Raw genomic sequence first — 12222 nt, 5'->3', positions numbered from 1 at the left:
TTCAAATTTAAATGTATCTATACATTTATTTTATTATGTGTCACTTTTTGACAGTTAAAAGCCACCAACTTAGTTCATTATTAAATAGAAATGTGTACCAATAACTTATGTGCTTCAGGTGTTATTTTAACAATCTGTGTTTGTCAACTGTGTCTTTTACTCTTTAATTCTATTTTGTTACCTTTTACTTTTTGTTTTTTATCTGTTTTTCTATTGACATTAAGGGCTTAATTAATAATACGACAAATTATGTGTTTGTTTTTAAATTGCAATAATGAGGCACAGTCAAAGCATTGATGTTAAGTGTCCATGAAGACCACACTGAACATATTGTGAGTAGTGTTTGAACCCAATGCTAGAAGAAAGTACACAAGTACAAACAGACAACAAACATCATTCAGGGACAGTAAAACAACAAACATGCTGCAGTCTGTTATCAACATCCAGTTTTATTTGAGAATTTGATATTTCAAAACATTCCTACAGATACGCCATCATCACTAGAGACTGGACACAGGTTGTTGTATTAGTAGGTACGTTTACATTCAGTTGGCACAAATCACTAGGATTTACAAAACAGCCGTCGCATCACTGCAGCACTGAAACACAAGAAAATACAAGATGATCTGTTGTAAACATGCAAACACAGTGGCGTTGTATGCCTGCAGGTCTATGTAGGATTACCCACAAATAGGGTTACAACAATTCAATCTGCTTTCAAGAGAGCAAATATAATCACATCTTTTACCAGAGTTTGAGTTTGCAGAGTTTTGTCGTAGTGTTTCAGTATCCCTCCTCATTAAGCCACTGTCGGGTTCTCAACAAAAAAAAAAAAATCACTTTTCATTTGAAACAAAAGCATGTCATTTGGCATTTCATGATTGTCTGGGGGGCTTTCCAAGCTTGTTGTCAACTCTAGTGTATTTCATCATGTGTTCACCCATTTCATTTGATCTACAGGTAGATCAATACGGAGAGTGTAACATCAAAATGGTCATTACTTACAATCTTCCAATTAAAATCAGGGTACAAATAACCATTAAATGTACTTTTAAACTCTTTCTGTGTCCTAGACTGGTTGGAATGGATTGGTCGAGTCTGTTAGGGGGCCATGGATCACGCATGTCACCCTAAACAGCAAATACACTACAAGGCAGTTTTTAAGTTTTACAAAATTCACATACAAAAACTGGACCTGAAGTAATACATTCAGTCACAGAGGTCTAACAGCCCCCAAACTTCACACCACCTTCAAACCATCTGCTGCTCCCTAAATATTCGTAACTTCAAGACCGAAGCGAGGCTAGAAAATGGAAGCAACCTTCAAAAAGGTTAGTAGAAGTAGCTCAGTCATAGTAAATACGTTACTATTCCTTGCTAGGCACTTAAGTGTCAGTAACTACCCTTCACTCGGCTTTCAGTTACTGTACGCTTTCACTGCTTTGCACGCTTCAGCTCAGAACATGCGCATGTTTCAAGCAGTCATTGATCTAAACTCAGCTACAGTGTCCGCCTCCTGCGACCCAAGCGAGGGCTGACACACTGATGTTAGAAGACCAAACTTGCATCTACTGTTCTGCTATTAACCCGAATGAATCGTGGTTTCCCACCGTTTGCTGATTAGAATAATATCTGACTATGTTTAGGTGTCAATCACCAGAGCGCTGCTACAGTTCTGGTTCACCGGACAATGAGGAAAACAATGGATGAACAGGTGATAAATGATATATGATGGTGAGACAGAGGCAGGTCAGGGGAGAGTTAAGTGAATGGGGGTAAAGTTCAGTAGCCTGCTGGACAGGGCTGGGTATCGGGTCTCAACACCTTTTTTGGTACTGACCAAAAAATCCCGAGCAGCTGACAACAACTGCTTGCTCAGATTCAGACTCTCCTGATTTAAACCCTAACTTTACCAGTTTGTCCAGGAAAAGTTTTTGTATGCTGCTTGTGTTTACAAACATTTAACATTAAAGAAGTTCAGCCTCTTTTGCTTGATGAAATAAAAGGGTTGAAGATAAATACTTATATTCCATAGATATCTAAAAAGTATTATTGTAATATTAGAGCAAACACTAAGTTATCATATTAGCATTAGCATCAGTAAAAATTATATCAAGTCCTAAAACAGAAATAATTATTTAATAAATTCATAAGTTAATGGACAAAAAAAATGCCACAATCCCAATTTTGGTTATCGGTCAGTCTTTAAAATAGTGAAAACATGAAACATTTGCTGATTAGAGGTTCGCAGATGCATAAAGTTTTACAACGTTATGAAATGAATATTTGGGGTTGTTTTCTAATGAGAACACATAAGAAATGTCATTTTCTTCTGATAATTCAGAAAATATATGGATTAATAAATTCTGAAAAATGGAGTCGTTCTTTTATATACAAAAATGCACCTGTTTCGCAGAGCATACTTCCTGCTTTATTCTGTACAGCCGACACCTTCCTGCCCTCTGCTCCACTTGGCTCTGCACCCAGCTGCTCGACCGGCTCAGCCACCCTGCCTCCGTACATGTGCTCTAAGTATAGAAACCATTAACGCCTTCCAGTGACGGTAAGCTGCATCAATACTGCTGGAACACTGTCACGTATGGTTAAAAGAAAACAGAGCACCTAGTCCCATTTTTGACACAAGTCCACATAAAACACTTAAATGTGAGAATTTCTGTGCTGAGGTAAAGTACAATACTGAGAAAACTGAAATATACTAAATTATGCCTGTAATAGAGAACTCAAACAAGCTCTTCACTAAGTGTGTGCATATTTCCAGTCAAGCTAGTCCATTAGCAAACACTGCTACAGCTCCACAACGTGTTTACAGCGCAATCCTCCCAATCCTCACGATGACCTGTCAGAATCTCAACTAGTGTCTTGCCAAGTTTTCAACAAAACATGCTGCAGCTGCCACACCAACAGCAAATGGAAGACAACATTTGTCAAGTGTGTATCTAGCTCTGTGTGTGTGTGTGTGTGTGTGTCCTTTACCAGTGCAGTGACATACCAGAGGTGGACAGAATATTAGAAACACCTTTCAATGTATTGTAATCCAAAATGATACCACTAAAAGATCAAGTGAGTTGAAGCAACACGTAAACTTCATTTCACCAGGTAGTATTCACTGTTGCACTGGATTACGTTAGACTGTGCAAACTGAACTGCTAAATCAGTGTATGTGATGTCACATTTGGAAAATGACCTATCAAACCGCTTGACATGCATTACATGGACTGTATGTCAATATGAGGTCAAACTGCTCAGTTAGTCTTCTCAACTAGCACAGAGATCTTTCTGTCTAACCATCGTCTGTATTAATACTTCTGACAACAAAACTGTCTATCACAATTGACAACATTTTATAAAGCCCATTATATGATTATAGTGAAAACAAAATAATTTGGGCACTCTTTATACTATAATCTGTTGGCACTGGCATAAAATACAGCTCATCTGTCTGCTGTCAACAGAGCAGCAAATAAAAGTCTGTGAATTCAATTTAGGCGCTCCACTAAAAGATACTGGACTCACAGGGCCTGTTTACACCTGCCACTACCATGCGTCTGAGGTGATCCGATCTCAAGTGGACAGCTCTAAGTACGTCTGTTCACGCGTGGCATTGAAATGCGTCTCCACATGCATCTCAAGTGACCACGTGTGATCGGATCTCACTCCCCAGCTCTATACGCAATATATATACGCAATATATATACCAAGATCGTCATACACACGAAGGAAATTTCTTACTGAGCGACATTTGCTGAATGCCCAAATAATTACAAATGTTATCAGAGGCAGATGTTCACAAAGTTTGGAAAGTTTCTCCAAACTCAACTCATAAAATAGTGTGATTTTTGGGGGGACTTTAAATGTAACTTTCTCCACAGGCGACAAAGCAGTAGTATTGATAACTGTACAGGTCAAATTTGACATGTTTACAGTCAATAAAATTATGTTCTTTCATACATTTTGCACCAACAGTCAAATCAGTTGAAAAAACACCTATCGTTAACACATGCTAACGCCAGGTGTAAACAGGGCCATCCACAGTGATTTCAATATAATCAACAACAGACTGACCATGTGATGGCAGTTAAAATGCTGTCACCTCTGTGATGGCCTAGATTTTTGTTCTTAATTCACACACTGAGAACTTTTGTGCTTTAATATACTAAACACCACAAACATATAATCTGCAGCTAGCTCAAATCCTAACCTTTGGTATAATTCCTCAAAACAAACTCACTCAAAACAAATCTCAAGGGGCATATTTCACTCTAAATAAAAACCATCTTCAAAGTAAATGAGTGGCAACCTGCATTGCATTGGAAGTTGTCAGTTTTAAGCGGACACACAAGGCAGGCCTTGATGTGTGTGTGTATGTGTGAACCTCTAAGCTTTCTGATTAACATATGGAGTCACAGGCCTGGTCCACAAGGGCAGGAGCATTATATAATTTATGTGTACACGCATAAAATCACTGAGCATATTGCACTTAGATGTACATGACAACAGTGTGTACAGATACTGAGTACCATCCAACACACCTCACACTGACAGGGACTGCACGTCCCCTGCTGCACTCAGATAAAGCGAGAGAATGCATTAATAGTACCCACATGTCCTGAGCCGGCGTGCGTTTGCTTTTATTCAGCTGTACACACTCTCACTTCCTTTCTTTCTCTTCAGACGGTGTGTGGGGATCTCCTCATCCCACTATCCCCGTTTTCCTCCGCTCTGTACCGCTATTATCGAGCCATATAGCCCATCTGATGCAGCTTCCTCAGGAGGATCTGAGTAAGGTCGAAGGTGGTGAAGCTGATCCCCACCGCAATGGGCCCTTTGACCCAGTTCATACTCAAACCTTTGTAGAGTCCACGGACAACCCCCTCCTCAGAAACAATCTCCCTCATGGTGCCCAGGATGGTGCTGTATGTGTGACCCGTGACTCCCGCAGTCTGCATGCGCCGTCGCACCACATCCAGAGGGTAAGATGCCGACTGGCCGATAAGACCCGCACAGGCTCCAAACGCCAGACGTTCATATGAGTAGGGCTGTGGGCGCCCACTGCGCTCTACATGGGAGAGGAGGGTGTGAAGAAATGCAATTCAGTGAACATGTTACATGTGCAACATAAACATTAGGCGTGAAAGAAGTGGATTATAAATACACTTGGACTTGGCAGTGGTAGTGCATTACCTGAGTGTAGTTTCTTCAGTGTCTCATAGGTAAAGAAGCTGAGACCAGCATAGGGCACAACGCCCAGAATGGTGGGAGTAAAGCCTCGATACAGTGTCTTCAGCCCCTCTTCTCGTGATATCCGCACAAATACGTGCAGAATGTTACTGTACCTAAAGACGCACCACAAACAAAAATAAGAAATTGGGTGAGAAGCGGTGCAGCAGAAGGCTTCTGCTCATAATTCGATTCTAGCAAACCAGCTTTCACCAAAAATCAACCATTTTCAAACCTGCTTTTTCTCATAAAAAAGTGCCATCACAGTCATCAACAGTGCTGTGTAAAGTCCCTTTGAGGAGGTACAGGGACACAAACTACCTTAAATGCCTGGGTGGTGGAGAGCGTTATCCGTTAAAAACAGTCTGAGTGACATGTTTGGTTCACCTGGCGAATTCTAAGATTACCTGTCAAGTTTTAAGTAATGGATATTGGCTAATAATCAGTGCCTTGAATAACTTGAGTGTCAATAACAAGAACATCATGTCTAACATCTCTGAGACCTGCTAGATGTCACAGCTTTGGATATACCTTCCCCATCTCATCCTGAACCTTGTAGCAACACACTCTGTATTACACTGTAGTGCTATTGTTTTTGTGTTCAATACCCCCTGACAGTTGTGTATTGGCATGCTTACATTTCCTTTGGCGTTACAGCCATCCTTGCTCGCACCATGTCCAGAGGATAGGTCAGCATGGCTGCCGTGGTACCAGCCATAGACCCTGCCAGTAACCTTGGAAATGGAGGCAGGGCTCTGGGAAACAGAGAAAAACCTTAAGGGAGCTTATTAAATTCAATCTCAAGACAAGCACAACCATCTACAGGTGAGCCAGCAGACCTGAGTCGTAGGTCTACCGGTGCAACCAGAGACTTACTTCCCCTGAAAGCCATAGTAGCCTCCCAGCAGCCCCTTGTACTGCTCGTGTGCACAGAACTGGATGGCAGCATATGGGATGACTCGCACCATGGTGGCAGAGTTGCCCCTCCACAGACTGAAGAAGCCATCCTTCAGGTAGGTGCGGTAGATCAACCTGTAGGCCTCCTGTGATGCAACATGCACAGATACACACGCATGCTCATACTGAGTTTGAATCGATAATAATCTATTTCTGTTTAGACTTCTGTCTTCAAACTTGTACCTGTGATTTACTCTTTGAAGGTCAGACTGACAACTAACTCAGTAAATGCTCTTTGCATGAATCTACGCTGTGAATCACTCTCTTGTAAATTATCCAGAAACTGACATTCAGTACGCTATCAAACCTACCTTGGCAGAGAATCTTGCTGAAGACACTGAAAAACAAAACATATGTGTAATATGAATAACATTTTCTAATATTCTCAATGCTTTAAATTCAAGAGGAACACAATTAAAACATAACATTTCATCTAGATCTAATTCCATGGCATCCATGTGGGTCATTTCTACTTTTAAAACCATTTCCACTTTTAGGTCAGCAGAGCTTCCAACTTGCCTTGGAAGATGATTTTAGTCCTGTCCAATGGGGCGACAGCTGTCTTGGCCACAGCTCCTGCTAAAGCCCCTGAGAAGAGTGAGTTGATGACAGACCGAGTGTGCTTCAGGCCCTGCAGAGCGATGGAGGAATCACATTTAAGGTCACCGACACCAAACAGAGTGAATCCTGTAAAAACTGTGTCCTTGCGTGGAAGTTGTGTTTGAGATGCTGTTGATCATTAAACAGGAGTTATATAAAGGATAACAGAAGACATCTGACCGACCGGCTTACAAAACCTTACAAATGGGAGCAGATGTCACACTATGATATTTTAGTGATTAACAGTCAAGTCATTGTGTGATATTCTGCTCTCTTTTGGCTTGTCAATGCAAAGAAAATCTTTGAGATCAGTCATCCCCATCCCAATCCCAATTAAAAATCCCAGTGACTGGTCTGATGTGGAGTTGTTCCAGTATTCACTCTCAACTGAGCAGCTCTATTATTTTTCTCTGGATGAGACAAGTGATATAAATTCACAGATTAAAACTATGCTGCAAAAAAATGACACAAACAAGAGATGCACTTAATTTTTCTCCTTTTTAGGTGTTGAAGGAAGGATCACATATAAAAAGTATCTCCACATAGCTCACCTCTGACTGACTGGAGGAAGCCCGCGGCAGCACTTCTCCCTGCGTGAGTGATGCCCGCTGTTCCTGGACTCCACTCCCCATCCCCGAGGACTACGCACGGCCTTCACTGAGCGTGCTCATGAATCCAACCACCGGGGGAGGCAGCAACACCGGGCGGCGAGAGAGCTGCAGAGCAGAGGGAGAAACAGAGGTCAGTTTTTGTGTCAGGATCAAGTGACAAGCATGACTCTCACTCTATGAGGAAGCACACAAACACTGTCTCCGAATTAAGCTAGTTTGAAGTTGCATTCATGACTATAGCTTCATCATGTAATAATCAGTAGTAAAGTTTTGAAGCGTAGCCCTGTGTAGACCTGTAGGCAGAGACATCTAGTCTGGATTTAGCACTTTCTTTTCACTCCCCTTGCTGACAAAAGCAGTGTCATGTCTGTATATGATCACTGTCAGAGGGTGTTTATTTTTAAATAAGAAACTATAATAAAACGTGCACCTCTAGTGAATAGTTACCTGTCCTGTTACCTTTGATTGCCACACCTACATACAGACACTGTATAAAGACACTGAGCAAAGTAGAGCAGTAAAGATATCTCTTTCCCGTAAGAGCAGAGCTGAAGACTTGTAGGTGAAAGGTGTCCGTCGGACCAGAGCTTAAAAAAACACTACAACACAAGAACACCATTTAAGCTCCTCCCTTGCTAACATACCAGATTGCCGTCTTACCATCTCTTTGTGCAGTCAGGACATTATTTCCTCTGTAGTCAAGGAAGACTTAAGGGAGATTAAGTTAAGTGGAATAACATTATCTGGAGCAATCTCTTTACAAAGACGCCTGATGTTTGATGTTTTTCAATGAGCTACTCATTATATGGCAGATCACCTATTCAGGCAACCTTCAACCCTCCACTGGTCCATCATTAAATACTGCATGCACACAGCCAAGAACTGTCCAAACCAGCTCTACTTTGACTCACAGTCACTGTTCCAGTGTGTACAAAGTTGGCATGTGCATTGTTGTACAGCTGCAAGGGTTATTTTCATGACTGATTAACCAGCTACTTACTTTTCCAATTGTGTATTCATGTATATTACAAAATGAGCAAAAAAAAAGTGACTGATTTCTATGTTCTACATTCTTGTTCTTCAGTGTTTTAATGTCAGGATTATTTGTGTTGTTTAGTGTTTAGATTTGTTTCACTGGAGGTATTACTGAGTTTATATAAAAATTGTGGTGTTGTAAAGATTGCTGTGTCTGCTCAAGAAACAGTATTTGGTTGTATTTAAATTCAAAAAATCCTTTTTGGAATTTACTCATTTACATTTTTTCACAGTAATAAAAAATAAACAATTTAAGTATCAGAGCAGGGGTATCACAAGTTATCAGAACTGTCTTGGATAGGATGACATAATATTGCTTATTGTATCTAAATACATCTCATCTGATACTGGATTTCTGAGGCAATATTTAAGAGATTTATAATCCTGTGACGACATACTGCCATTTGTTTTTAATATAAACATCACATAGATAACATTCTTGCTAAATGGGGTTGTGAAAATGTGATAAATGTGCTTGAAGGTGACCATTACAGAATTGTGAGCAAAATATGTAATGAGCAAAACATGTTAACGTAGAAAAACTGTCACGGTTCCCAGGTGGACAAACTAAGTAATGGTGTCGCTAAACTATCTCAAGTACATCTTTGCCATTTCTGTACTCTAATTATACTCCAACATTTGCAAGCTAACAGTCCCAGCAATGCATCAATCCAGCTCTATATAAATTAACAATGATGTAAATCAGAGAAAAACAGAAAATCTTACAGAAACAGCAAACAGAAAATATAATTATTTTTAGTTACTAAGTTACTAACATTTTTATTCAGTTGTCACAAATTCATGTTATGTTTACCCACTACTCAATGAATGATCTACATGTTTCAGCACTAGATTATTCCATTGAATGTTTTAGTGTAGCCCCAAAAAGATGGCACCTGTAGTTTCAATACTTCACTACATATGAGCTTGAGCTAAGTTCCACTTAAAAAGTTCAAGGAGTTTTGCAACAGTGAGGAGAATCAAGCTAAACAAGATGGACAGAGACAGCCATGGGACAAGTGAGCAAGCAGAGGGTCTGCTGAAAAGCTGGGTAGTCATGGGCAACTAATATTGGCATCAGTGCAATAGAGCTTCCAGCCGGAACCTCAAGTGAGCACTTAGACCCCGAATGTGTCCCCTTTCACCTCACCCACTGTCCTTACTCATGGGCTGTTCCTCACCCCTCCCAGCATCCTCCTTCCCCATGCATATCATTTTACATTTCCTTGTTCCTGACTGCTAACTATGTCCCTGGTGTGACTCAGGCTTGGCTGCTATATACGTACACAGCAATGGAGAGGTAGAGCTGTCCCAGTGGATTAAAGCTGCAGTACACAACAACTGAGCATACACAATGCAAAACCTTCTACCTCTCTCTCTGCCGCCTTGAATTATTTTACTAAGGCCCTCCCACCAAACCTACAAGTTAGAACTGCAGCAGAAGGAGTCGGCTGCCTTGCAAAACCTCATGCCTCGTTGTGCCCGCTCTCCACAGTGTGAGCCTCAGCAAGACCCTGGTTGCTTTTGTCATGACTCCATGACGCCCCTCCAGGTCTACATGGCACTACGTGGCCCCATGGGTTCAGGGGTAGCTGCGACCATCCAAAGTGGGATGAGAGGCTAGTACACCACACCCATAAGCCACTGCCCTCCCTTAAAAGTTATTCCTCACTATTTGTCATCATGCCTCTTTACCACGTGTCGATACAATCGGCCACAATAGCATCAAACATTATGGGCACAAAGCTCCTTCTGGAGCCAGGATGTGTTTACAGTCGTGTGTTGTACTATATGCCACTGCAGGCAAAGGAGGTATTGGGAAATTTATCACAAGTTGCAGATTTTTTTTCCACCAGTGAGTCAGGCTTTCACTTTGTCCAACGCTGGCACAGCACTAAAACAAAGTGTGGAGATAGGTCTGGCTATGCCCAACTATGCTTTCACCATCAGAAGGGACATGCAAGTGGATCTGCATCTGTACAAAAGCCATTAGGAATACCATTTCTCTGACAGATCATTTCAGGGTGGACAGGACAATAAGCACACTGTAACCAATTCATTCCATTAGAACAGCCATGCAAACAATGCTACTTTTGTTTATTTTTTACACAGGCACCTGGGGTATTGAGTTTAATTCTCAAGGACAATTCATATTAATAAACACTACTGTAAATATGCCACAATATGCCTAGAGGCTAACTTTCATCTGTAGTCCCCGTGAAGTTTATAATGCAAATTTTAAGTTAATTATTCAGTTTTTGCTCTTTACAATATGTAAGAAAATGGTGCTCACAATTTTCCTGAGCCGAGGGTAATATCTTCAAATTATTTGTCTCCTCTGACCAACAGCTGAAAACCTGCAGATGTTCCATATACAATGATATGAGACAGAAGAAGGCAACAATTCCTCACATCTGGCCTTAATACTTGACAAATGATTAATCCATGATCACAAATGCTGGTGATCAATTTTCTGTTCACTGATTATTTGATCATTGTTTTAGCCCTAAATAAAGTGCATACATTTTAGAAGTATCCTGAGTTGGTGGCGTTGATATAGCAGATTGTGTTATATTATGAAGCGCTTTGTTTACCTCCTGGTATTTTGACTGTTATGTTTAGTAATAGTTTTTTAACACTGCATCCCATATGCTACCATTTCCTTGACATGTACTATTATTATTATTATTATTCCAAAAATGTGTGCCAACTCTGACAAAGCATATCCGCAAAGTGGGTATGGCTGCAATTCAACAGTATTAGTCTTGAATGAGACATTCATTCACTAGCTAATTAATCACCGTGCTTCTCCTTCTAGCTCACTGCCTGGTGCACCCTCCGGTTTTGTCGAAACTTGTCCACTGACAAAACAAAGCCACCCTTTGCAGCTAACTAGCTGTCACTAGTTAGATTTCTTACCTTACAAATATGACACCAGCCCGAAGATTTATGATGCGTTGATATCTCTCACTTGTGCGTGGTTTCAAGTCGTTAGCAGGTTTTTCGGAGGCTGTTTCTAAGTTAGCCGAATGGTTAAGTAACGTTAGCTAGCTGTTAGCTTATCGCTACACTAACATTAATGTTACTCTCTTCGATAGCGTAGTGGAAATGTTAACAGTAATCTTCAGGCTTGATAAAAAATGTCCCCTGATGCTGAAGGCACTGCTTTCCACACATTTCTCTAATTCATGAGCTCTGCAGCGACTTTAAGTGACTGGCACCGTCCATGCTGTATTCATTTCTGCAGTTACTACTCAGTTATCGACCGGAGACAGTTGACGTTAGCTTGACCACAGTGGGGTTGACAAGGACGAGCGCAGTGGCATTGTGGGAAATGAAGTTTGAACGAGGAGGGGCATGTTTGGATAGGTCGGTTAGAGGGGCGTGAGCAGGAGACACGTTTTTTTTTTCTTCGTGAAGTACAGTGTAAGATACAGTATGTGATGTTAATTTCAGTGTATATAGTGTTGTTGCTACATCATTCTTTACATATTTTATTGTTTATTTTATATTTTTGCACCACTTAACTTATTGTTCAGTCTTTTGGAGAGTTTTGCCTTTTTTGTCCTCGCTGAGCTAAGGAGTCAAATTCCTTGTATGTGCACGCTTACTTAGCCAACAAAACCAATTCTGATTCTGACGATGACAGCTACACACAACCACACTGCAAGATAAAGCTGAAGCACCAAAAGTGAGTTTTATCAGAATCATGCAGAATATACAGAGTGAAGTTGTCAGTGGTAGGTCTAAATGTCAGATATTTCAGTTTTACATTGTAGTA

General features: G+C 40.8%; 1 protein-coding gene across 1 annotated transcript; it reads right to left on the bottom strand.

Annotated features, from left to right (window-relative positions):
* Positions 1-431: 431 nt before the first annotated feature.
* Positions 432-11687, bottom strand: slc25a42 (solute carrier family 25 member 42). The gene is made up of 8 exons (XM_041949817.1): positions 11361-11687; positions 7347-7511; positions 6715-6826; positions 6507-6532; positions 6115-6281; positions 5877-5993; positions 5203-5354; positions 432-5077 (listed from the first exon to the last, which is right to left on the bottom strand). Exons 2-8 carry the CDS (start codon positions 7425-7427, stop codon positions 4752-4754), a joined length of 981 nt encoding a protein of 326 aa, XP_041805751.1. The 5' UTR covers positions 7428-7511; positions 11361-11687; the 3' UTR covers positions 432-4751.
* Positions 11688-12222: the final 535 nt, after the last annotated feature.

This window comes from Chelmon rostratus, chromosome 12, assembly GCF_017976325.1.
Source record: "Chelmon rostratus isolate fCheRos1 chromosome 12, fCheRos1.pri, whole genome shotgun sequence".
NCBI lineage: Eukaryota > Metazoa > Chordata > Actinopteri > Chaetodontiformes > Chaetodontidae > Chelmon > Chelmon rostratus.
This window is presented reverse-complemented; position numbering and strand designations above follow the sequence as displayed.